General features: G+C 41.8%; 2 protein-coding genes across 5 annotated transcripts in view; one reads left to right on the top strand and one right to left on the bottom strand.

Annotated features, from left to right (window-relative positions):
- The window catches only part of rtf2 (replication termination factor 2), a 61720-nt gene that overhangs the window by 11194 nt on the left and 22804 nt on the right, over positions 1-27722 (bottom strand). For 2 of the 4 annotated variants that reach the window (XM_014168125.2, XM_014168126.2), the window contains exons 6-7: positions 7250-7363; positions 4835-4889 (exon numbers count right to left, since the gene is read on the bottom strand). In XM_014168125.2, the coding sequence (XP_014023600.1) occupies positions 4835-4889; positions 7250-7363 (169 nt within the window). The remainder of the gene's footprint in view (positions 1-4834; positions 4890-7249; positions 7364-27722) is intronic. The other 2 variants (XM_014168127.2, XM_014168128.2) reach the window with 1 other exon arrangement.
- Positions 12024-26429, top strand: gcnt7 (glucosaminyl (N-acetyl) transferase family member 7). The gene is made up of 4 exons (XM_014168124.2): positions 12024-13305; positions 21489-22490; positions 23213-23308; positions 23509-26429. The coding sequence occupies exons 2-4, from the start codon at positions 21497-21499 to the stop codon at positions 23745-23747; spliced, it is 1329 nt and encodes a 442-aa protein (XP_014023599.1). The 5' UTR covers positions 12024-13305; positions 21489-21496; the 3' UTR covers positions 23748-26429.

The following is a 27722-nucleotide window of genomic DNA, read 5'->3' as shown; positions in this document are numbered from 1 at the left end:
TATACAATTTGTATTTCATATACCTTTGACTATTGGATGTTCTTATAGGCACTTTAGTACTGCCAGTGTAACAGTATAGCTTCCGTCCCTCTCCTCGCTCCTACCTGGGCTCAAACCAGGAACACATCGACAACAGCTACCCTCGAAGCAGCGTTACCCATGCAGAGCAAGGGAAACAACCACTCCCAAGTCTCAGAGCGAGTGACATTTGAAACGCTATTAGCGCGCACCCGCTAACTAGCTAGCCATTTCACATCGGTTACACCAGCCTAATCTTGGGAGTTGACAGGCTTGAAGTCATAAACAGCGCAATGCATTGTGAAAGCTGCTGGCAAAACGCAGTAAAGTGCTGTTTGAATGAATGCTTACGAGCCTGCTGTGGCCTACCACCGCTCAGTCAGACTGCTCTATCAAATCATAGACATAATTATAATATAATAAACACACAGAAATACGAGCCTTAGATCATTAATATGGTCGAATCCAGAAACTATCATCTCGAAAACAAAACGCTTTTTTCTTTCAGTGAAATACGGAACCGTTCCGTATTTTATCTAACGGGTTGCATCCCTAAGTCTAAATATTCCTGTTACATTGCACAACCTTCAATGGTATGTCATAATTACGTAAAATTCTGGCAAATTAGTTTGCAACGAGCCATGCAATGAACGCAAGAGCAGTGACACAATTTCATGTTAGCAGGCAATAGTAACTAAATATGCAGGTTTAAAAATATATACTTGTGTATTGATTTTAAAGAAAGGCATTGATGTTTATGGTTAGGTACACATTGGTGCAACGACAGTGCTTTTTTCGCAAATGCGCTTGTTAAATCACCCGTTTGTCGAAGTAGGCTGTGATTCGATGACAAATTAAAAGGCACCGCATCGATTATATTCAACGCAGGACACGTTAGATAAACTAGTAATATCATCAACCATGTGTAGTTAACTAGTGATTATGTTAAGATTGATAGTTTTTTATAAGATAAGTTTAATGCTAGCTAGCAACTTACCTTGGCTTCTTGCTGCCCTCGCGTAACAGGTAGTCAGCCTGCCATGCAGGCTCCTCGTGGAGTGCAATGTAAGGCAGGTGGTTAGAACGTTGGACTAGTAACCAGAAGGTTGCAAAAACGAACCCCCTAATCCCTCCTGAACAAGGCAGTTAACCCCCGTTCCTAGGCCGTCATTGAAAATAAGAATGTGTTCTTAATCTGACTTGCCTAGTTAAATAAAGGTGTAAAAAAATATAAAGAAAATCGACAAATCGGTGGCAAAAAATACCGATTACAGATTGTTATGAAAACTTGAAATCGGCCCTAATTAATCGGCCATTCCGATTAATCGGTCGACCTCTAGTGTGGATCAAGCAGTCAAGTCGAGCAGTCACTTGAAAGAGTAAGAACATTTCAGCGAGACAACTCAAAGACGAAATTCATTAACGCCAAGATAATATAATTCACTGCCCTCGACAATCAACCGTCCTCTGTCGTGGGTGATGTTGGCTTTCGTGACTGGTCGAGCACCGGTACACACTAATGTTACCAAGTGCGCAATTGTTCAGATGTTGCCCTACCAGAGTTACACAGTAATAGCATCACTACTATTAACTTCACAACATACTATGGAACGTCGTTTGGGTCTTTGCCTGTCAAAAAAGATACACGTCAAATAACACTATTTGACAATAACACTATTTGACGCATTAAATAAGCTTTTAATTTGACACGTCAAATATCACCGTTCTATTATAAAATGTTGTGTGTTCTGAATTTGCACGTGCAAGCCAAGCGCCACCACTACTATCAGTAGCACTGTCAAAGCTGTACAAAAAAGTGTGCAAACAAGCAAACACCGGTCATGAACGATGTGTTTACAATACCACGTTGGTAATAAAGCATTATTTGTTTGACCGCAACTTCTGGGGTAGCTAGCTAGCTTTATCTTGGTACCTAGCTAGCAGTAATACAACCAGCCTGAAAACAATGACAAGTAGAAACTGCAGTCATTTTCACGATTCTTAGCAATGATTTAGGAATCCTTGTGAGTAAGTATTAGCTAGGTAGCCACTTGTTGTTCGCCTATTGAAATTGAACTTCAGTTCATGAAAATAAATAGTTAGCCAGCTACTTAACCCTGTTGCCCAAAGCTAACGTTATAAGCAGCCAGCTAGCTTCATCTGGCTAGTGAGGCTCAACCTGACCGGGTTATGTGTTGTGAAGCTAGCCACAATAAGGATTAGGCACAATAGTGGAATTCACGGTTTGCCTTCAAAATAAAAGTACCTCTTTATAAGTGATGCAGAAGGTTACAATTGGTGGAATCATGACTTATTTAGACTAGATAATGTTAAACAATGTTGGAATGTGAAGCAATGAAATGGGGTATCAGTCTATTCGGTGACACCCACAGAACACAACTGTGAAGAGTTTACGCAAATATTCATGTTGTAGCTCTTATCGCGGGACTCTGACTGTGTGAAATCACCTCCCCAGTCAGCTTATTGTGTGTATTGACATTCATATTGCACTGTACAGCTTTACCTAAGGATTGGGGATGAATGAAATGGGGTATCAGTCTACTCAATACCCAATATATTTTTCCCAACGCCTCCTCAGACTACAAAACATCCACGCAGTATTGTTTTTCCTCTGGAATAGTGTTCAATACACATAGGTTGACAATAAATGTGGCTCATTTCCGCAATAAGAGCTACAATTTTTATGTTCTCTGGGTGTCACTGAGTAGACTGATACCCCATGTCATTGATCCACAATCCATAGGTAAGACTGTACAGTGAAATAAGTACGCCCCCAATACAATTGTAAAGTATAATACATCTATGGTGTGATTTCAACAGATTTTTGTCAAATTAACCTGTTAGGGCTAGGGGGCAGTATTGACACGGCCGGATAAAAAACGTACCCGATTTAATCTGGTTACTACTCCTGCCCAGTAACTAGAATATGCATATAATTATTGGCTTTGTATAGAAAACACCCTAAAGTTTCTAAAACTGTTTGAATGGTGTCTGTAAGTATAACAGAACTCAAATGGCAGGCCAAAACCTGAGAAGATTCCATGCAGGAAGTGGCCTGTCTGACAAGTTGTGTTTCATCTTGGCTCTTTTTATTGAAGACTGAGGATCTTTGCTCTAACGTGACACTTCCTACGGCTCCCATAGGCTCTCAGAGCCCGGGAAAAAGCTGAACGATATCGAGGCAGCATCTGGCTGAAACACATTATCGCTTTTGGCAAGTGGCCAATCAGAGTACTATGGGCTTAGGCGCGTGCCCGAGTCGACCGAATGCTTTATTTTCTTTCGTCTGTTTACCTAAACGCAGATTCCCGGTCGGAATATTATCGCTTTTTTATGAGAAAAATGGCATAAAAATTGATTTTAAACAGCGGTTGACATGCTTCGAAGTACGGTAATGGAATATTTAGAAATGTTTTGTCACGAATTGCGCCATGCTCGTCACCCTTATTTACCCTTTCGGATAGTGTCTTGAACGCACGAACAAAACGCCGCTGTTTGGATATAACTATGGATTATTTTGAACCAAACCAACATTTGTTATTGAAGTAGAAGTCCTGGGAGTGCATTCTGACGAAGACAGCAAAGGTAATAACATTTTTCTTATAGTAAATCTGACTTTGGTGAGTGCTAAATTTGCTGGGTGTCTAAATAGTTAGCCCTGTGATGCCGGGCTATCTACTGAGAATATTGCAAAATGTGCTTTCACCGAAAAGCTATTTTAAAATCGGACATATCGAGTGCATAGAGGAGTTCTGTATCTATAATTCTTAAAATAATTGTTATGCTTTTTGTGAACGTTTATCGTGAGTAATTTAGTAAATTCACCGGCAGTGTTCGGTGGGAATGCTAGTCACATGCTAATGTAAAAAGCTGGTTTTTGATATAAATATGAACTTGATTGAACAAAACATGCATGTATTGTATAACATAATGTCCTAGGTGTGTCATCTGATGAAGATCATCAAAGGTTAGTGCTGCATTTAGCTGTGGTTTGGGTTTATGTGACATTATATGCTAGCTTGAAAAATGGGTGTCTGATTATTTCTGGCTGGGTACTCTGCTGACATAATCTAATGTTTTGCATGTTCAAATTTATGAACGTGTTAAATTATTATGTGAAGTACAGTCATATTCAGGTCCTGATTGGTCAACAAGCTTATTTGACATGTCAAATAGTGTTATTTGATGTGTATCTTTTTTGACATGCAAAGACCCAAACAGCGTTCCATAGAAATCCTGGTTGAGAATGAAACGACTGAACAAATGAACAATGAAACAGCACAGCAAGTAAGTGAAAGAAATAGGTTTTGCTTATGTTTTACTGGTAATGGGGACATACGTAAATGCCAACAAAATAACTTTTTGGTCAGTGTGGTGAATGTGTGTGTGTGTGTGTGTGTGTGTGTGTGTGTGTGTGTGTGTGTGTGTGTGTGTAACCTTTATTTAACTAGGCAAGTCAGTTAAGAACAAATTCATATTTAAAATGACGGCCTACCCCGGCCAAACCCGGACGAGGCTGGGCCAATTGTGCGCCGCCCTATGGGACTCCCAATCACGGCCGGCTGTGATACAGCCTGGATTCAAACCAGGGACTGTAGTGACGCCTCTCGCACTGAGATGCAGTGCCTTAGACCGCTGTGTCCATGTGTGTGTTAACTATCTAACTGTAATAGAATGCTTAAAAGGCTGCCAAAATGCTAAATATTGGTTATCGGTATCGTTTTGTTTTACCAAGGAAAATATTGGATGTCGGTATCGGCCAAAAATGTCATATCAGTGCATCACTACTTCCTACCTTTTGACTCTGATGGCTTGGAAACAGTCTCAGCAAATTTGCTTTTCTTTGATTTCTAAAAAATTAAAAAAAAATAAAAAAAAAAAAAAAAATATACACATTTTACCGTAAATTCCAGGCAACTCACATAACTAGTGGGGAATCCTAACTTCTACCTATGGTGAGTCAAATCTACACTTTGACATCAATGCATCATGCAAGCATCATGAATAGGTGGAAAATTTACTGAAAGGGATAGTGATAGGGTTTCCTTACCCTGTCAACCAGATGTGTCAAATTCATTCCATGGACGGCCAAGTGTCTGCAGGTTTTCGCTCCACCCTTCTACTTCATTGATTAATTAAGTTCACTAATTAGTAAGGAACTCCCATCACCTGGTTGTCTAGGTCTGAATTGAAAGGAAATCCCAGAAAGCCGCAAACACTCGGCCCCCACGGAAAGATTTTTGACACCACTGCTGTAAACAGTCTATGGACAAAGTTTCAAATGCTAACTTTTTAGCATTTGTGGCACAAATCCGTTGCAAGTCAATGGTACCTATATTACAATTTTCGCGCTTCATCTCCAAATCATCCTAAAGTATCTTAAAATTGATTGTGTAACTCAATTAAGTTACTTAAATATGATTTGGATATGAAGCGCAAAAATGCTAATATACAGTGGCAAGAAAAAGTATGTGAACCCTTTAGAATTAATTACCTGTACTTCTGCATAAATTGGTCATAAAAAAAATTCTGATCTTCATCTAAGTCACAACAAGACAAACACAGTCTGCTTAAACTAATAACACACAAACAATTATATGTTTTCATGTCTTTACTGAACACACCGTGTAAACATTCACAGTTCAGGATGGGAAAAGTATGTGAATCCCTGGATTTAATAACTGGTTGACCCTCCTTTGGCAGCAATAACCTCAACCAAACATTTTCTGTAGTTGCGGATCAGACCGACACAATGGTCAGGAGGAATTTTGGACTATTCCGCTTCACAAAACTGTTTCAGTTCAGCAATATTCTTGGGATGTCTGGTGTGAACCGCTCTCGAGGTCATGCCACAGCATCTCAATCGGTTTGAGGTCAGGACTCTGACTGGGCCACTCCAGAAGGCCTATTTTCTTCTGTTGAAGCCATTCTGTTGTTGATTTACTTCTGTGTTTTGGGTCATTGTCCTGTTGCATCACCCAACTTCTGCTGAGCTTCAATTGGCAGACAGAAAGCCTTACATTCTACTGCAAAATGTCTTGATAAACTTGGGAATTCGTTTTCCCGTCGATGATGGTAAGCTGTCCAGGCCCCGATGCAGCAAAGCAGCTCCAAACCATGATACTCCCTTCACCATACTTTACAGTTGGGATGAGGTTTTGATGTTGGTGTGCTGTGCTGTGCCTTTTTTTTTCTCCACACAGTGTTGTGTGTTCCTTCCAAACAACTCAACTTTAGTTTCATCTGTCCACATAATATTTTGCCGGTAGCACTGTGGAACATCCAGAAGCTCTTTTGTGAACTTCAGGTGAGCAGCAATGTTTTTTTTTGGACAGCAGTTACTTCTTCCGTGGTATCCTCCCATGAACACCATTCTTGTTTAGTGTTTTATGTATCGTAGACTCGTCAACGGAGATGTTAGCATGTTCAAGAGTTTTCTGTAAGTCTTTAGCTGACACACTAGGATTCTTCTTAACCTCATTGAGCATTCTGCGCTGTGCTCTTGCAGTCATCTTTGCAGGACGGCCACACCTAGGGAGAGTAGCAACAGTGCTGAATTTTCTCTATTTATAGACAATTTGTCTTACCGTGGACTGATGAACATCAAGGCTTTTAGAGATACTTTGGAACCCTTTCCAGCTTTCTGCAAGTCAACATTTCTTAATATTGGGTCTTCTGAGATATCTTTTATTCGTGGCATGGTTCACACCAGGCAATGCTTCTTGTGAGTGTTTTTTCTAGGACAGGGTAGCTCTAACCAACATCTCCAATCTTGTCTCATTGATTGGACTCCTCATTAGCTGACTCCTGACTCCAATTAGCTTTTGGAGAAGTCATTAGCCTAGGGGGTTCACATACTTTTTCCAACCTACACTGTGAATGTTTAAATGATGTATTCAATATAGACAAGAAAAATACAATAATTTGTGTGTTAGTTTAAGCAGACTGTGTTTGTCTGTTGTTGTGATTTAGATGAAGATCAGATCTAATGTTATGACCAATTTATGAAGAAATCCAGATAATTCCAAAAGGGTTCACATACTTTTTCTTGCCACTGTAGGTACCATTCTTGCATTGGAATTGTAGTGTACCAAAAATGCAAAAAAGTTAGCAACAAACATGTCATTTTGTAATTTGGATGAACTCTCCCTTTAAGTGGAAGTTAGGATTACCCCTTAAAATTTGATTTGAAAACTCTAGGAACACAAACCTTTGTTGCCTTGGCCTTGGCTCTCTTCTCCTCCATTATCTTTCTCAGTTTCTCCACCTCCTCCTTGGTCCCATTGAGGACGACGAGGTCTTCTTCTTTGAACGGGTCGCCACACTGCAACCAAGAGAAGGTTTAGCTAAGCCCTGACATTTTTCTACATTATTTTATGACATACATGCTTTTCAGTATCTTATTTTAATTCATGAACATAACAGTGATGGCTTAATGAAAACCTTCATTTAGGGCTTCTCACCGACGGTATGTCTATTGTATGCACAATGTTCAAAAAAAAAAAGTTAAACATATGAAATACATTTGGTGTACTTTAGAGCCGCAACAACAAAGACATGAAGCAAAGGTCATAGTTCAGTCAGTGTACTGAGGATCAATAATACAATCCAAATGTCAGTGGTACATTGTTACAATCACAAAACAATAAATAGTTGAATAACCTAAGCCTAGTACTAAGATATTACAACCCATAGAGATCCTATTATAGTACTAGAGGGGCTATGTCATAAACCCGCAAAGTTCCAAAATGGGGACAAAATGGCAGCCACCTTCGTCAGGGAGAAATCCAAAACCAGTCTAATTGGAATGAACGTCAGTAGAGGCATAGGTGCAGGAAAATAAAAGTAAGACGTGATGTATCAGAAATTGTGTGATGGAATTATAGTTAATTATAAATACAGTTTATATGGGTTTTATACACATTCTCTATTTATAGCCTCTAAAATATATGTAAACAGACCATAAATGTCTCAGATTGTGTTTTCTTGGAAAGCTGTGGAAAGCTTATGATATGATCCATTATATGGAAAGCTTATTATATGATCCAATATCAGTACCTGTTGCATTTACAACTTGTCTAAGTCCTATCATCAACTGATTTGAGCCAGTGTATGGCTGTCGATTGACTGCATTGTCTGAATGGAATGTTGCCATATTTGCAGTTAATTAAACAAAATTATGGAACCATTCCTCTAAAACTGGCTGGCTGTCTAGCTAAAGACACATACAGTGTAGATAAATTCTTCACATTCATTGTTTTGCACAATATCTTATCACAGCAATAGAAAACCATGGTTGACCAACTCCCTGACCAACATGGCTGACCTTTGGACCATCATGAGAAGGCTCATGTCCATTCCAGTATTCTACTTCTATGTTACAACCCCAGTCACACAAAGCTAACAGGCATGAATGGCATATGGGAATTTCCCTAACTTCCCGAGTTAGATCGGGAAGTTAGGAACCAATATACACAAGCAATTAGGAAAGCTAAGGCTAGCTTTTCAAGCAGAAATTTGCATCCTGTACCACAAACTCCAAAAAGTTCAGGGACACTAAAGTCCATGGAGGAGAAGAGCACCTCCTCCCAGCTGCCCACTGCACTGAGGCTAGGAAACACTGTCACCACCGATAAATCCACTATAACTGAGAATTTCAATAAGCATTTTTCTACGGCTGGCCATGCTTTCCACCTGGTTACCCCTACCCCGGTCAACAGCCCTGCACCCCCCACAGCAACTCGCCCAAGCCTCCTCCATTTCTCCTTCACCCAAATCCAGATAGCTGATGTTCAGAAAGAGCTGCAAAATCTGGACCCCTACAAATCAGCCGGGCTAGACACTCTGGACCCTCTCTTTCTAAAATTATCTGCCAAAATTGCTGCAACATCTATTACTGTTCAACCTCTCTTTCGTATCGTCTGAGATTCCCAAAGATTGTAAAGCTGCCGCGGTCATCCCCCTCTTCAAAGGGGGAGACACTCTAGACCCAAACTGCTACAGACCTATATCTATCCTACCCTGCCTTTCTAAGGTCTTCGAAAGCCAAGTTAACAAACAGATTACCGACCATTTTGAGTCCCACCGTACCTTCTCCGCTATGCAATCTGGTTTCAGAGCTGGTCATGGGTGCACCTCAGCCACGCTCAAGGTCCTAAACGATATCATAACCGCCATCGATAAGAGACAATACTGTGCAGCCGTATTCATCAACCTGGCCAAGGCTTTCGACTCTGTCAATCACCGCATTCTTATCGGCAGACTCAACAGCCTTGGTTTCTCAAATGATTGGCTTGCCTGGTTCACCAACTACTTCTCTGATAGAGTTCAGTGTGTCAAATCTGAGGGCTTGTTGTCCGGACCTCTGGCTGTCTCAATGGGGGTGCCACAGGGTTCAATTCTCGGGCCGACTCTCTTCTCTGTATACATCAATGATGTCGCGCTTGCTGCTGGTGATTCTCTGATCCACCTCTACGCAGATGACACCATTCCGTATACATCTGGCCCTTCTTTGGACACTGTGTTAACAAACCACCAGACGAGCTTCAATGCCATACAACTCTCCTTCCGTGGCCTCCAACTGCTCTTAAATGCAAGTAAAACTAAATGCATGCTCTTCAACCGATCGCTGCCCGCACCTGCCCACCCGTCCAGCATCACTACTCTAGACGGTTCTGACTTAGATTATGTGGACAACTACAAATACCTAGGTGTCTGGTTAGACTAAACTCTCCTTCCAGACTCACATTAAACATCTCCAATCCAAAATTAAATCTAGAATTGGCTTCCTATTTCGCAACAAAGCCTCCTTCACTCATGCTGCCAAACATACCCTCATAAAATTGACCATCCTACCAATCCTCGACTTCGGCGATGTCATTTACAAAATAGCCTCCAACACTCTACTCAACAAATTGGATGCAGTCTATCACAGTGCCATCTGTTTTGTCACCAAAGCCCCATATACTACCCACCACTGCGACCTGTACACACTCGTTGGCTGGCCCTTGCTTCATACTCGTCGCCAAACCCACTGTCTCCAGGTCATCTACAAGTCTTTGCTTGGTAAAGCCCCGCCTTATCTCAGCTCACTAGTCACCATAGCAGCACCCACCCATAGCACGCGCTCCAGCAGGTATATCTCACTGGTCACCCCCAAAGCCAATTCCTCCTCTGGCCGCCTCTCCTTCCAGTTCTCTGCTGCCAATGACTGGAACGAATTGCAAAAATCACTGAAGCTGGAGACACATATCTCCCTCACTAGCTTTAAGCACCAGCTGTCAAAGCAGCTCACAGATCACTGCACCTGTACATAGCCCATCTGTAAATAGCCCATCCAACTACCTCATCCCCATACTATATTTATTTATTTATCTTGCTCCTTTGCACCCCAGTATCTCTACTTGCACATCTACCATTCCAGTGTTTAATTGCTATATTGTAATTACTTCGCCACCATGGCCTAATTATTGCCTTACCTCCCTTATCTTACCTCATTTGCACACAATGTATATAGACTTTTTTTCCTACTGTATTATTGACTGTATGTTTGTTTATTCCATGTGTAACTCTGTGTTGTTGTATGTGTCGAACTGCTTTGCTTTATCTTGGCCAGGTCGCAGTTGTAAATGAGAACTTGTTATCAACTAGCCTACCTGGTTAAATAAAGGTGAAATAAATAAAATAAAAAATAAATATATCTGCAACCAAAGTGATTTTATACAGTGTGGAAGCAAATAGGGCTGTGAGGCTCTTGGAATTTTGGATGACAGTAATTGGCCAGCCTAGCCACAGAAAAAGACAGGAATGTTCCCGCTAGACATGATCGGCTGAGATAATGGATGGGCTGGACATGCCGAGAGATTAGTTTGGATTGGTCTGACTTGTAGCATGCTTCTGTCTATAACATGAGCTGCTCAGTATGTGTAGTTAATTTTTGCAACTGTGGCTTTTTTTAAAGATATCATGGAGAACTGCAATAGTGTTGCTACTGCTATCAACATTATTGCTGCCCTGAATTTAGCTGGCGCTATTGACAAAGATCAGTGGGAAAAATGTGCGATGGACTGACTACTTTCTGGAGGACGATCGTGCCATGCGCTGACTTTCTCTGATTCAGAAAATGAATTAGACGATGAGGAAATCCCTGACTCCATAACATTGAACCAGACATTGTAGAGTCTTCTGGTGACAGCGATGGGGAAGAAATGGCAATCAACAGTGTTGTTGTCACAGAAGTTGACCAAGTTTTGAAATCACTACAATGGCCGGTGGAAGCAGAGTATGATGGCTAAGCAGATGGAGAAAGTTCTGGCATTTGATTGCAAATGCGGAGGGAGTCGAAAAGAGAACAAAGATGGCTGTTGTATAAAACACCTGTCTTTCCGGATTATATCTTCAAACTAAGGGCAACCATGGCATCCGTGACAGAGAGGGAGAAGCGTTCATCCATGTATGCGAACATAGCTAGCTAATACTGCCTGTGTACCAGTGCTGGTGTTGTTCTTGGTAAGCATGTTTCCATTATATTTCCATGATTCTAACAGTTCACATATTAACTAGGCCTATATTTTTTGCCAAAATGCTGCATGGACGAGTGTGGAAATTATAATAAAAGTGCAGGAATTCATTGTTTTATTTAACTAGGCAAGTCAGTTAAGAACAAATTCTTATTTACAATGACGGCCTACCCCTCCCCAAACCCGGACGACTCTGGGCCAATTGTACACCGCCCTATGGGACTCCCTATCACGATTTTTCCATAAAAACAAAACACTGACCTTTGTGGATCACTACTAAATGTTTAATTCATTAATAAAACGAGAGGTTAGACACATGCAGACTAATAACGTCACACTCAGCCAAAGGAAGACAAAAGCCAACCAGCAGGGGGGACCTATTGTGTCCTGGTGGCAGCTCAATGTGACCTCTGAACATGTGGCTCTGTTAACACAACGAGGGCTAATCTCAGTCGCTGATCAGGCAGCAAACAAACCTTGGCTGGGGCTGTCGTCGCTGCTGGCCTCCCTCTACTCAGTACTAAACAAACCACAGGCAGCATAACCACCAGAGAGGTCTCAAAGAAAATAAAGAAACAGACAGAGACAGAAAGAGAAACAGACAGAGGCAAGGAAATGAGAAAGGCAAAGAGAAAGGCAAACAGGCAAGTAAATGATACTCCATGCTGTGACTGCTGCACATCTGAAAATGGAAGAAAGGAGATTGGGGTGGCTTTGTTTTTTTGTTTTTTTTCAGAAATAGGTAAATGAAAGGGAGGGAGATGGGGTGAGAGAGGAGAGAAAAAAGAAAGAGAGAAAGAGAGAAAGAAAGAGAGAGAACGAAAGAAAGAGAGATGGGGTGAGAGATGGTGTGAGAGGATGAGAGAGCGAGAGCGAAAAGAGAGAGGAGGAAGAGAGTAAAAAGGAAGTCAGGAGTAGTTTGAATGGGGGAGGAGACTGTTGGTTGCTGGTGCTTGTGTGAGAGAGCGAGAGCGAGAAAGAGAGAGGAGGAAGTGAGTAAAAAGGAAGTCAGGAGTAGTTTGAATGGGGGAGGAGACTATTGGTTGCTGGTGCTTGTGTGAGAGAGCGAGATCGAGAAAGAGAGAGGAGGAAGTGAGTAAAAAGGAAGTCAGGAGTAGTTTGAATGGGGGAGGAGACTGTTGGTTGCCGGTGCTTGTGTATGAGTCTGTGTGTGTGTGCCAAATGAGAGAGAAGCCGCCTGTTACCAGGCAGGGCCGGCCAACGTCTCAGGGGAAATGCAGAGGGAGTGCTTCAAAAACAGACACGAGGGCAAGAAATGCAGATGCAGTGACAGATACCGGATACAGATACCGGATCAACTGATCTATAGTGACATACTGGATCAACTGATCTATAGTGACATACCGGATCAACTGATCTATAGTGACCTACCGGATCAACTGATCTATAGTGACCTACCGGATCAACTGATCTATAGTGACCTACCGGATCAACTGATCTATAGTGACTGATCTATAGTGACCTACACACACAAAACAAAACAGCTGGGAAACACGCAGAGCACAGCGACCTTGCGAGCCACGTGCTGCCCAGAGACAACTACAACAAAAGCAGGGTGCAGCAACAGCTTCAGCTCCACCCGCCCATCGCTTGCCGACCAATGGTTCCAGCTCCCTGTGTGCACCTGGCTTGACTCCCTGCTGGTTTCGGCTCGCCATGTTTTGGTCAGGGGCTTAATGTTTAAGATCTTCTTCAGCAAAAGGACCCGGGCAGAACTGCAATTAAGGTAACTGGCTAGCCTTAGCCTGAGGCTCTTTCTCTGTGCGTGTGTTTCATCAACTCTTGGAAGTGATGAAAGATTGTATTTATTGAAATGGTGGTGGTAACACACATCGCCCCGATGAGATTTTAATTACAAACACCTAAGAGTGTTTGAATATTGAGTTCATTAACTGGTGATAAAAATAAACGTATGGCTCCATGAGAACTAGCAGTGTTTAATCTAATAACGGCAACAGGTGGTGTTAAAGTCAGCTCTTTTTGGAAATCATGTCTTCATATACTGATCTATAGTGACCTACCGTATAAACTGATCTATAGTGACCTACCGGATCAACTGATCTATAGTGACCTACCGTATAAACTGATCTATAGTGACCTACCGGATCAACTGATCTATAGTGACCTACCGGATCAACTGATCTATAGTGACCTACCGGATCAACTGATCTATAGTGACCTACCGGATCAACTGATCTATAGTGACCTACCGGATCAACTGATCTATAGTGACCTACCGGATCAACTGATCTATAGTGACATACTGGATCAACTGATCTATAGTGACCTACCGGATCAACTGATCTATAGTGACCTACTGGATCAACTGATCTATAGTGACATACTGGATGAACTATAGATCAGTTAATGCAATATGTTACTATAGATCAGTTTATCCAGCATGTCAGTACCGATCAGTTTATCCAGCATGTCAGTACCGATCAGTTTATCCAGTATGTCAGTACCGATCAGTTTATCCAGCATGTCAGTACCGATCAGTTTATCCAGTATGTCAGTACCGATCAGTTTATCCAGTATGTCAGTACTGATCAGTTTATCCAGTATGTCAGTAGACCGGTTTATCTGCATTCTCCAGTTGTCGAAATTACATTTGTCATAAGCAAACAAGACAGCTACTCTACTTCATGAGTCAATATGCCTAGACAGCTTTCTCTGTCTGTTGACGTAGTTACTGCAGAGATCAAATTAGTTTGTTCTTTTCCTAATGTCACAATGGCCTGTGTCCTTTCTGTGGGAGACCCTTGTGATCTCATTACACTCTCACACGTTTCCATAACAAGCCCGATATCCAAATCTCTGTGACGGGTTGCCACCGATTACAGGGTTTCAGCAAGTCTCAGGTGAATACGTCTCTCTAGTGTGCTGTTAGGCGACTCTAGAGGGTGTTAAAGAGCAAAATGTCTCCCTTTTCTAGACGATTCTTATTGACTCTCGGTGAACGAAGCGAAGCAGTGTAGCTCACTTCTTAGGGAGATAATTCATCTGTTAGCAGGAGCAACTGGTAGACCTACGTGATGATTAAGCTGTGTCCACTTATTAATGAAAAATGTAAATGAATGAAGGTAATGACGGCCATGTGCTTCTATTTAGAGAAGGGATATTGTATTTAGGAGCTAGAGTTGGTCAGTGTTTCCGCTGCAGTCATTTACATATGGCGTGGCGCCACAGCAAAATCATTGCTAGATCCTCCAAAGAAATATGTAATATGAAGAAAAAAAAACACTTTCAAGATGCTAGAACAGGCAATATTTACTTTTCTTCTGCAAACAAAACAAGTAATGAATATAAAAATCAGACTACTACATAGTAGAATAGTTCATCTATTTACAGTGCCTTCAGAAAGTATTCACACCCCTCGACATTTTCCACATTCTGTTGTGTTACAGCCTGAATTTAAAATTGATAAAATTGTGATTTTCTGACACAATACCACATAATGTCAAAGTCATGTGAAGTGTTGGTCCCATGTTTCATGAGCTGAAATAAAATATCCCAGAAATGTTACATAAGCACAAAAAGCTTATTTCTCAAAATGTTGTACACAAAATGGTTTACATCCTATATAGTGAGCATTTGTCCATTGCCAAGATAATCCATCCATCTGACAGGAGTGGAATATCAAGAAACTGATTAAACAGCATGATCATTACACAGGTGCACCTTTTGCTGGGGAAAATAAAAGGCCACTCTAAAATGTGCAGTTTTGTCACACAACACAATGTCAAAGATGTCTCAAGTTTTGAGGGAGCATGCAATTGGCATGCTGACTGCAGGCATGTCCACCAGAGCTGTTGCCAGAGAATTGAACTTACATTTCTCTACCATAAGTCGCCTCCAACGTAATTGTAGAGAATTTGGCAGTACGTCCAACCGCAGACTATGTGTAACCACGTCAGCCCAGGACTTCCACATTCGGCTTCTTCACCTGCGTGATCATCTGAAACCAGCCATCTGGATAGCTTATGAAACTGTGGGTTTGCACAACCAAATTTCTGCACAAACTGTCAGAAACTGTCTCAGGGATGCTCACCTTCGATGGCCACTGGCACGCTGGAGAAGTGTGCTCTTCATGGATGAATCCCGGTTTCAACTGTACCGGGCAGATGGCAGATAGCGTGTATGGTGTTGTGTGGGCAAGCGGAGTGCCCAATGGTGGCGGTGGGGTTATAGTATGGGCAGGCATAAGCTACAGACAACGAACACAATTGCATTTTATCAATGGCAATTCGAATGCACAGAGATACCCTGACGAGATCCTGAGGCCCATTGTCATGTCATTCATCCGCCGCCACACCTCATGTTTCAGCATGATAATGTACAGCCCGTGTATCTGTACACAATTCCTGGAAGCTGAAAATGTCCCAGTTATGTCATGGCCTGCATGCTCAATGTCACCCATTCAGCATGTTTGGGATGATCTGGATCGATGTGTACGATAGCGTGTTCCAGTTCCCGCCAATATCCAGCAACTTTGCACAGCCGTTAAAGAGGAGTGGGACAACATTCCACAGACCACAATCAACAGCCTGATCAACTCTATAGGAAGATGTGTCATGCTGCATGAGGCAAATGGTGGTCACACAGAATACCGACTGGTTTTCTGCTCCACGTCCCGACCTTTTTTTCTAAGGCATCTGGGACCAACATATGCATATCTGTATTCCCAGTCATGTGAAATCCATAGATTAGGGCCTAATGTATTTATTTTAAATTGACTGATTTCCTCATATGAAACTGCAACTCTAAAATCGTAGACATTTTTGCATGTTGCGTTTATTTTTGTTTAGTCTAAAAATTAAAAGCTGAAATGTCGTGAGTCAATAAGTATTCAATCCCTTTTATGGGAGTAAAAATGTGCTTAACCTGTTTGGGCTAGGGGGCAGTATTGAGAATTTTGGAAAAAAATATGTGCCCATTTTTAACTGCCTCCTACACCAACTCAGAAGCTAGAATATGCATATTATTGTTCAGGTTTGGATAGAAAACACCCTAAAGTTTCTAAAACTGTTTGAATGGTGTCTGTGAGTATAACAGAACTCCTATGGCAGGCAAAAACCTGACAAGGTTTCATGCAGGAAGTGGCCTGTCTGACAAGCAGTCGTGCGTCTTGCATCTGTTTATTGAAGAGTAAGGATCTTAGCTGTAACGTGACAATTCCCAGGGCTCCAATAGGCTCTCAGAACCCGGGAAAAACCTGAACGATGACGAGGCAGCCTCTGGCTGAAACAGATTATCGCCTTATCCAAGTGGCCGATCAGAGGACCATTGAATGAGGCGCGTGCACGATTCGCCCCCGTGGAGAAATTTCATTCGGCTGTTTAGCTTATTGCAGATTCCCGGTCGGAATATTATCGCTTTTCTACGAGATAAATGGCATAAAAATTGGTTTTAAACAGCGGTTGACATGCTTCGAAGTACGGTAATGGAATATTTAGACATTTTTTGTCACGCCATGCGCACGACCGTTATTTACCATTCGGTATAGTGTCTAGAACGCATCGAACAAAACAGAGGATATTTGGATATAACGATGGATTATTTGGGACCAAACCTACATTTGTTATTGAAGTAGAAGTCCTGGGAGTGCATTCTGACGAAGAACAGGAAAGGTAAGAACATTTTTCTTATAGGAAATAGGATTTTGGTGAAGGCTAATCTTGCCGGGTGTCTAAATAGCTAGCCGTGATGGCTGGGCTATGTACTTAGAATATTGCAAAATGTGCTTCATCCGAAAAGCTATTTTAAAATCGGACATATCGAGTGCATAGAGGAGTAATGTATCTATAATTCTTAAAATAATTGTTATGCTTTTTGTGAACGTTTATCGTGAGTAATTTAGCAAACTGTTAGTAAATTCCCCGGAAGTTTGCGGGGGTATGCTTTTTCTGAACGTCACATGCTAATGTAAAAAGCTGTTTTTTTATATAAATATGAACTTGATTGAACAGACATGCATGTATTGTATAACATAATGTCCTAGGTGTGTCATCTGATGAAGATCATAAAAGGTTAGTGCTGCATTTAGCTGTGGTTTGGGTTTTTGTGACATTATATGCTAGCTTGAAAAATGGGTGTCTGATTATTTCTGGCTGGGCACTCTCCTGACATAATCTAATGTTTTGCTTTCGTTGTAAAGCCTTTTTGAAATCGGACAGTGTGGTTAGATTACGGAGAGTCTTGTCTTTAAATAGCTGTAAAATAGTCATATGTTTGAGAAATTGAAGTAATAGTATTTCAAACGATTCAAAAATCGCGCCACTGAATTCAGGTGGCTGTTACGTAGGTGGGACGAATTCGTCCCGCCTTGCCCATAGAGGTTAACAAGTCACATAAAAAGTTGCATGGACTCACTATGTGCAATAATAGTGTTTAACATTTTTTTTTATGACTACGTCATCTCTGTACCCCACACAAACAATTATCTGTAAGGTCTCTCAGTCGAGCAGTGAATTTCAAATACAACCATAAAGACCAGGGAGGTTTTTCTAATGCCTCGCATTGAAGATCCCCCATTGGTAGACAAAATAAATAAATAAAAGAAGCAGACATTGAATATCCCTTTGAGCGTGGTGAAGTTATTAATTATACTTTGAATGGTTTATCAATACACCCAGTCACTACAAAGATACAGGCGTCCTTCCTAACTCAGTTGCCTCAAGAGGAAGGAAACCGTTCAACGATTTCACCATGAGGCCAATGGTGACTTTTAAACAGTTACAGAGTTGGATGGCTGAGATAGGAGGAAACTGAGGATGGATCAACAGCATTGTATTTACTCCACAATACTAACCTAAATTACGGAGTGAAACGAAGGAAGCCTGTACAGAATACAAATACTCCAAAACATGCATCCTGTTTGCAATAAGGCACTAATGTAAAACTGCAAAGAATATGGCAATGACATTCACTTTATGTCCTGAATACAAAGCATTATGTTTGGGGCATATCCAACAACACATCACTGAGTACCACTCTTCATATTTTCAAGCATGGTGTTGGCTGCATCATGGTATGGGTATGCATGTCATCGGCCATGCATACCCATACCATGACTAGGGAGTTTTTTTAATATAAAAATAAATGGAATAGAACTAAGCACACAGGCAAAATCCTAGAGGAAAACCTGGTTCAGTCTGCTTTCCAACAGACACTGGGAGACAAATTCACCTTTCAGCAGGACAATAACGAAAAACACAAGGCCAAATAAACACAACGTTCCTGAGTGTTACAGTTGTGACTTAAATTGGCTTGAAAATCTATGGCAAGACTTGAAAATGGATGTCTAGCAATGATCAACAACCAACTTGACAGATCTTGAATAATGTGCAAATATTGTACAATCCAGGTGTGCAAAGCTCTTAGAGACTTATCCAGAAAGACTCATAGCTGTAATCACTGTCAAAGGTGATTCTAACATGTATTAAATCAGGGTTGTGAATACTTAAGTAAATTAGATATTTCTGTATTTAATTTTCAAAAAACATTTTTACTTTTTCATTATGGGATATTGTGTGTAGATGGGTGAAAAGAAAAATCTATTTAATCAATTTTGAATTCAGGCTGTAACACAACAAAATGTGGAATAAGTAAAGGGGTATGAATACTTTCTTTAAGGCACTGTACCTAGTCAGCTTTTTGTTGTGTGTTCTATACAAGATAAATATTCCTCTACAGGTGCATCCATGTGCCATAGGGGGGAAACATGCATTCTGACAAGCACTCAATGCACAAGTTTTGCAATCGCGGGGGAAAACAGCAGGTTTGATGGCCATTGTTAAAAATAGGGGGATCCTAGTTTTCCATTCCTACTTTATTTATTTCTCAACTCCTAAATATGCAGTGCCATGGTTAATTAAGCATGTTACCGCTCCACAATTTGCTATGAGTGCATAGAGGAGAGTGGGGCTAGAGGTAACAAGGCTCAATTGCAGGGTAACTTGGTGTAAAACACCACCCCACCTAAAAATATGTTTATGTGAGAAGTAGAGTTACCCCGGGTAGCAGTTTACCAAGTTACCCTAAAAGGTAGTGCTACATTACATTCACTGTGTTTATGTATGTTTTTTTGGGACATAAAATTCATCAGTAGGATGCTAACTAGTCAAAAGATCACATTTGGTATCTTGAAAATGATTAGCCAAACAGGGTACAGTGGGTAAATGCAGATTGGAAACACCATGCTTTAATCAAATCAAATGTATTTATATAGCCCTTCTTACATCAGCTGATATCACAAAGTGCTGTACTTAAAAACCCAGCCTAAAACCCCAAACAGCAAGCAATGCAGGTGTAGAAGCACGGTGGCTAGGAAAAACTCCCTAGAAAGGCCAAAACCTAGGAAGAAACCTAGAGAGGAACCAGGCTATGAGGGGTGGCCAGTCCTCTTCTGGCTGTGCCGGGTGGAGATTATAACAGCACATGGCCTAGATGTTCAAATGTTCAGAAATGCCCAGCATTATCAAATAATAATATTCATAGTAGTTGTTGAGGGTGCAACAAGTCAGTAACACAAGAGTAAGTGTCAGTTGGCTTTTTCATAGCCGATCTTTCAGAGTATCTCTACCGCTCCTGCTGTCTCTAGAGAGTTGAAAACAGCATGTCTGGGACAGGTAGCACGTCTGGTGAATAGGTCAGGGTTCCAACAGGTCTGGGACAGGTAGCACGTCCGGTGAACAGGTCAGGGTTCCATAGCTGCAGGCAGAACAGTTGGAACTGGAGCAGCAGCACAGCCAGGTGAACTTTAGCCTATTTATTTATGGCCAAAATACTGCATCAGTTGGGCAACAGGTGATAATGCTCATTGCTAAAAGCATACCTGAAATATGGAACATGCATAGGCTATATGCATGCTCCAATATGTTAAAAATAATTTAAACAAATATTTTAACCAATATGGTGTCAACATAATTTAAACAAAAATCATTTTAGACTAGAATGTCCTTTTAAAAAGTCACCAGAACTGAGCTTCTCAGTGCATCTTCATACATATTTTTTTTATGTTTTATTTAACCAGGAAGAAATCCCTCTTTTGCAATGGAGACCTGACCAAGAAAGCAGCAGCAGTCAATACAACATTAAAACATTAAAACATTTCGACATACAATACGGGGCGGCAGGGGCGGCAGGGTAGCCTAGGGGTTAGAGCGTTGGACTAGTAACCAAAAGGTTGCAAGTTCGAATCCCCGAGCTGACAAGGTACAAATCTGTCGTTCTGCCCCTGAACAGGCAGTTAACCCATTGTTCCTAGGCCGTCATTGAAAATAGGAATTTGTTCTTAACTGACTTGCCTAGTTAAATAAAGGTTAAAAAAAAATAATACAAACAGCACGTCATTAAGAGTAGATTAGGACTACAGGAAACACTGACACACCTCCTCAACAGAATTTTGGGCCAGAGTTTTAAACTCACTGAAACGTAGTTTGCAGACTGTTCCATGCCTCTGTGCAACAGAGGCATGGAACAGTAAAGGAAGCAATTACCTAGTAGACCGCGTCTGGTAACTGCTAGTGGTAAAGGAGAGCAAGCTACCTGTGATTAGTGATTAATTTCTTCAACTTCCTGAGCCGGGTTCCTAAGTCCATCTAGCAGCACTGGCTATGTATTTTCACTCTAAACACTTGTTTCATGAGTCATCTGTTATTATCGGACTACTACGAGCTCCACAGAAAGCTGCTCTTTCTTGCTGTGTGCTGGATCGTTAAACACCTCTAGAAAGAACCCCAAACTAAGCAGCAACAAGGAAACAAAACAGAGTCTCAGATTGTAAAACATTGCCATGGATAATTTTGGTTCTTCTGTATGGAAGGGTCAGAGTCTTAGAGACTTTTAATGTCTCGAGTCGGGCTTTGTTGTTTCAAAGCACAGCCTAACCTTGGTTTTTTGTTGCAGGTGGTTGCATGGTGTCCGTCCGGTGCTGGACTATTATGCTCCAGCTGGAAGGCACCAAGTGCAGTTTCCTGTTCTGCCTGGGAATCTGCATGTTCATCTGCTCTGTGATCTACCTGAGTACCAAGGCCCCTACAGATCCCCAAGCTCAGCACGGGCCCTTGGGCTGCAGGCCCTTCTCCCAGTACTGCCAAGCCTTCCTCCCCAGCACTGAGGGCTCTCCAGCATGGCAACGCCGCGACTGCCAGGTGGAGAGAAATCTTCTGGGTATGGGGGGTGGAGGTGGGGACCTGGACTGCTCCCGCCTGGTGAGGGAGCTCCACTTCATCACCAGTCCGCTGAGTCGTGAGGAGGAAGACTACCCTCTGGCCTTCATCCTCACCGTCCACAAGGAGCTGGAGCTGCTTGTGCGCCTGCTGAGGGCCATCTATGCACCCCAGAATATCTATTGTGTCCATGTGGACGTCAAGGCTCCACAGGAGTACAGTGAAGCCGTGGAAAGCCTGGTGGGCTGCTTCCCCAACGTGTTCCTGGCCAGCCGCAGCGAGATGGTGACCTACGCCGGCTTCTCGCGGCTACAGGCTGACATCAACTGTATGAGGGACCTGGCGGCATCTACGGTGCCCTGGAGGAAGGTGGTCAACCTGTGCGGCCAGGACTTCCCCGTCAAGAGCAACCTGGAGCTGGTGCGCTACATGCAGAGCAAGGAGTGGAGGGACAGGAACATGACCCCGGGCATCAAGCAGCCGGCGTCCATGAGGCACCGGACTCAGCTAAGCTACAGGGAGATCAGGGGCTCCCACGTGGCCCCCAAGCGAGGAGCACCAAAGAAGGGTGCTCCACCCCACGGGGTGCAGATTTACTTTGGAACAGCCTACTACGCGCTAACAAGGACCTTTGTGGAGTTTGTACTGAGAAGTCAGGTGTCCAGGGACTTGCTGGAGTGGTCCAAAGACACATTCAGCCCAGATGAGCACTACTGGGTGACACTCAATCACATCAAAGGTAAAGGCCAGGCTTTAGAACCGCTCATAAAAAGCAACTTTGTAATACAGTGGCCAATAGAAGTTAATCTCCACAACACAATTGATACTGAGCTTATGTCAATATATAGGGACATTTAGAACTGTTACATCCCTGAGGAAAACAGATGAGACTTCTACAACCCTAGACCTTTCCATATGCTACACACAACCTTTCCAATTTGAAATGCATTCCAAAAGAAAACACCTAGGAGACGAAAAAGCTATGAGAAGTCAATAAATCCTGGTGGCCCAGTACCTGTGAGTTCATGTAAGTTCATGCAAACAAATTTATTTGGGGTGTTCACTGTTCAAAGATTACTTTTAGCCTTTATAAAGCTTGAAACTTAAAGGAATGGGTTCAACATCCCCACATTGTTTCAAGTACAGTAGGCCAGCCTAGCTCAATCAATTTTATAAAGCCATTTTTACATGAGCAGTTGTCACAAGTGCTTTACAGATACTCAGCCTAAATCCCCAAAGAGCAAGTAATGCAGATGCACAGTGGCTAGGAAAAACTCCCTAGAAGGACTTAAAATTAAGTTTGGGGGAATTAATTCATACGGTAGGCTCTGATTTATTTGCAGCTTGCTTATCTACAGTATATGAGTAGATCAGTGTCCCATGAATCATTGATGACAATCAAAAGGCTATGAATAATGAGAATGAGATTTAATCTGTTTTGGATCGGTTATCTGCTCCTAGAAGCGCCAGGAAGTCATGTAGACGGAGGTTGGAGCGGCGAGATCCGGGCGATAAAATGGAGGGACCAAGAGGGGACGAAACACAATGGATGCAAAGGTACAACAACTCCTGATCCCAGTCATTGTCAGTTTACAGTCTTGACCTCACGTGTCTAGGGCATGTTTTGCTCTTTGGTTCCAGATTAGATTAGCCTTCTGATTAGGAAGTAAACAGTTTACACAACAGCAGTTGATAGATTTTGACACTGATCTGATCTCATCTTGATGCCCTTTCTGCTGCTGCTCGTCTTTCCGCAGGTCGTTATGTCAGGGACATCTGCATCTACGGTCTGGAGGATTTGCAGTGGATCATCAACAGAAACAGCATGTTTGCCAACAAGTTTGAGAGCAAGACCTTCCCAGATGCTTTGGACTGCCTGGAGCAGTGGCACAGGGAAAAGGTCCTGCAGCAAGCCACGGTTCCCATTCAGTCATGGTGGCAACTTGCCACGCAAGGCAACAAAACTGGTCTTTTCAACGCCACAGTGGGACTTTGACGAGGCCGTGGGGTTCCTCCTGACCGGAATGGATGTACATCTCAAATAGACTTGTTGGTTACTGTATCGCTTTAGAGGGCTGTACTAAAGTGTGCTGCTAGGGTGTGCGAGGTGGCCGGAGAACACTTGTTATTGACATATCTCGGTTGTCCTGAAACGCTTTGTGATAAAAAATAGACTTGGTGTATCACTGAAGCCGCATGCCTGCCAGTCGAAATAGTTTCTGCATATATTATGACAACTTTGTGAACATTTTGTTCGTTTTTTCGGCTGTTTGAGCACACCACATTTTTTTTATTGAGACAAATCAAAGTTCAGTAGCCAAAGTCTACGCCCGTTCGTCAGTGATTGGTCTACAGTACTACTTCTACTAGGAGTGGGAATAGGGCTGGGCGATATGGACAAAATATCATATTACAATATTTTGGACGGTATTTTATGTTTTTGAATAAAGGTTCTAAATATGCTTTATGAGTAGTTATAGGATGTCAACACATTTCAGTGGGCGTTCTCTCTATTTATACCACGTATCAAACTCATTCCACGGAGGGCCGAGTGTCTGTTGGTTTTTTCTCCTCCCTTGTACTTGATTGATGAATTAAGGTCACTGATTAGTAAAGAACTCCCCTCATCTGGTTGTCTAGGTCTTAATTGAAAGGAAAAAACAAAAACCCCTTATTCATACTGTTCTATCCAACTCCAAACAAGAATAATTTTCTGAGTTTTCATACATTTCAGCAGGAAGCCTAGTGGTTAGAGCATTTGGCCAGTAACCAAAAGGTTGCTAGATCGAATCCCCGAGCTGACAAGGTAAAAATCTGTCGTTCTGCCCCTGCCCCTGTTCCTAGGCCATCATTGTAAATAAGAATTTGTTCTTAACTGACTTTATAAGTTAAATAAAATAAAATATTCCTGCGCTTTTATTATCATTTCCACAGTGGTCCATGTAGCATTTGGGCAAAAAAAATATAGGCCTAGTTAATATGTGAACTGTTAGAATCATGGAAATATAATGGAAACATGCTTACCAAGAACAACACCAGCACTGGTACACAGGCAGTATTAGCTAGCTATGTTCGCTCTGTACATTTAGCAAGCTAGCTAGCGAGCTAACTAGTAATTAGCATGAGCGGTTAAGAAAAGACAAACTGGCAGATAGTTGTTTGCAGATAGTAAGACACACAAAACTAATAATGTATAGAACGCTTGTGGAAAGGAACATGTCACCAATATTTGAACATGCAGAGTTAACGGCAAGAAAATGCTTGTGGTCGAGCAACTGTTCTCTCCTTGAGTGACAGTAGGCAGGTAGGGCTTGGTGTGGTTAGCAACATGCAGCAGCAGGAGGAGAGAGAGGACTCAAGTAGCAAACAGAGTAACTATAAAAACCAATATTATACACGCTAGAGTTTCGTATCACATTTAACAAACCAAACATTGAAATACTGTTATAGAAGGTAAAGTAAAAACTCAAACCGGTCCATGCATCAATACTGGTACTGTATATAGTAAAATAGGGTATACTGCCCAGACCTAAGTGAGAAGTATGGACGGGATTCTTCAATTATGTGTTTGTTGTCATTCAACGAGAGATGACTAGTTTTCACGCACATTTTTTCACTTGAGAAATACTCCACCAAACATCTTAGATGTAAAATTGCATGACTAAGACAACCTCTGCAAAAATGTCAACATTTATTACAGATTTCTTGATTAATTTTACATTAATTTGGGATATTTTGAGGAAGTGTACTGGCTATGTTGTTGCTAGGGTGGCTCAAGAGGGACAAATATTCATTATTGTAATATTGCCACTTTGTTTCTAGACGAGTTCTGCTTGGAGCAAACCAAACCTCGAACTATGTATGCAGACGCCTTAAGGGGCACATTGGTTGAGAGGATGACGCAACCATAATCAGTAAGGAATTCATAAGTCCCCCCCGCTGCGCCACACAAGGCCCTTCAGAGACATGTGGTGCACTTTGACAACAGACCCAAATAGGCCACTGTACCAAAGGGATTCAGTAAACTTTACAGGCGAGACCAATACACAACTCTCTGAACATGGCGGCTTAGAGGTGTGGCAACAACTTGAATATTTATTGCCATTTCAAAAACTAAAATAAAAATGTTATTTTTTTGTTACACTGGATTACATGTTAAGAACACTGGATTACATGTTAAGAACAATCTATTTAAAGTAAACTATTATATTTGTCCTTGTGTTCTGGATTATTGTCCTGCTTAAAAAGGTGAATGTCTCCCAGTGTCTGTTGGAAAGCAGACTGAATCAAGTTTTCCTCTAGGATTTTGCCTGAGCTTAGCTCTATTCTGTCCCGTCCCGCCCGTCCCCCGTCCCCCCCCAACAACCTCCCTAGTCCTTGCCAAGCATAGCCATAACATGATGCAGCCACCACCATGCTTGAAAATATAAAGCGTGGTACTCAGTGATGCGTTGTGTTGGATTTGCCCCAAACATAACATTTTGTATTCAGGACAAACATTTTTTGCAGTTTTATTTGAGTGCCTTATTGTAAACAAGATGCATATTTTTGTAATTTTTTATTCTGTACAGTCTTACTTCTTTTCACTCTGTCATTTCAGTTAGTATTGTGGAGTAACTACGTTGTTGATCAGTCCTCAGTTCTCTCCTTTCACAGCCATTAAACTATGTTAATGTCACCATTGGCCTCATGGTTTCCTTCCTCTCCGGCAAAGTCTCTTGCAAAGCCTGTATCTTTGTAGTGACTGGGTATATTGATATTCACTGCTCGACTCGGTGTTTGAAATTCACTGCTCGACTGGGACATTATAGATAATTGTATGTGTGGGGTACGGAGATGAGGTAGTCATTCGCAATATCATGTTAAACACTATGGCACACAGAGTGAGTCCATTTAACTTATGTGACTTGTAAAAAAATTTAAATAACCCCCCCTTCACATATTTAGGCTTGCCATAAGAAAGGGGTTGAATACGTATTGACTCGACATTTGTTTTTGATTTTGTAACAATTTCTAAAAACATAATTCCACTTTGAAATTATGGGGTACTACATGTAGGCCAGCGACAGCACTGTGTAAAGCTGTCATCAAGGTGAAGGGTGGCTACTTTGAAGAACATCAAATATAAAATATCTGGATTTGTTTTATACTTTTTTGGTTAATACATGATTCCATGTGTGTTATTTCATAGTTCTGATATCTTCACTATTATTCTACATTTGCACCACCAATTGAAGAGAACAGGTTCCAACACATGGAAATTAGGAAGAGGCTTATATGGTATTCAACTTCCACATCAAACCATTTTCAAATGATGTAAAAACAATTGATTTAACATATGATATTATCAAAGGCTTTGTTTATTGAAAACGTACAGCATACATTTTTTTACCCAAAACATGTTGTTTGTTCACTGTAAAGGAAGTGTAGCTATTCATGGAAATTCCCAAATGCTTTGAATACATTAAACAGAGTCAGAGAGGTGACCTGTTGTGTTGCTCCCTCTGCCTATACCACAGCAGCATCTGTTTCCCATCATCTGGCAGCTTCCTCATATAGCATGGCTCAGCCTCTGCTCAGCTGGCAAGAGGCATCATGGGAATAATGACAGGCATAGATCTGGGGGTTATCTGGTTTCCATGACACCGAGGGGCGCTCAGCATTAAAGCACCGCTAGCGTGGTGGACGGCTAGGAGGTGGGTGTTACTGTCGTACGTTCACAGCACATAGATTTTCGGAGGCCATCTGTTGTTTCTCAATAGGACTCCCTGTGTATTGTGTGTCCTATTTCTCTTATCACATTCTTACCGTAAATAGAACATGTCATCAATAAAAGGCGAGAACACTATGGGGCAGGCATGGCGGATGGCATGGTAGATGGGGCAGGCGTGGCGGAAGGGGCAGGCGTGGCGGAAGGCATGGCAGATCGGGAAAACATGGTGTATGGGGCAGGCGGAAGGATGGGGCAGGC

The sequence above is a fragment of the Salmo salar genome, chromosome ssa22, assembly GCF_905237065.1.
Source record: "Salmo salar chromosome ssa22, Ssal_v3.1, whole genome shotgun sequence".
Classification (NCBI taxonomy): domain Eukaryota; kingdom Metazoa; phylum Chordata; class Actinopteri; order Salmoniformes; family Salmonidae; genus Salmo; species Salmo salar.
Note: the sequence above shows the minus strand (reverse complement) of the source record. Positions and strands in the feature narration are given on the sequence as shown.

What these genes read in the sequence shown, in the direction of transcription:
- gcnt7 (XM_014168124.2), top strand. Translation starts at nt 21,497, where the DNA reads ATGGTGTCCGTCCGGTGCTGGACTATTATGCTCCAGCTGGAAGGCACC. An exon ending in GACACTCAATCACATCAAAG is followed by an intron (nt 22,491 to 23,212) that starts GTAAAGGCCAGG and finishes ATCTGCTCCTAG; the next exon opens with AAGCGCCAGGAAGTCATGTA. An exon ending in GAAACACAATGGATGCAAAG is followed by an intron (nt 23,309 to 23,508) that starts GTACAACAACTC and finishes GTCTTTCCGCAG; the next exon opens with GTCGTTATGTCAGGGACATC.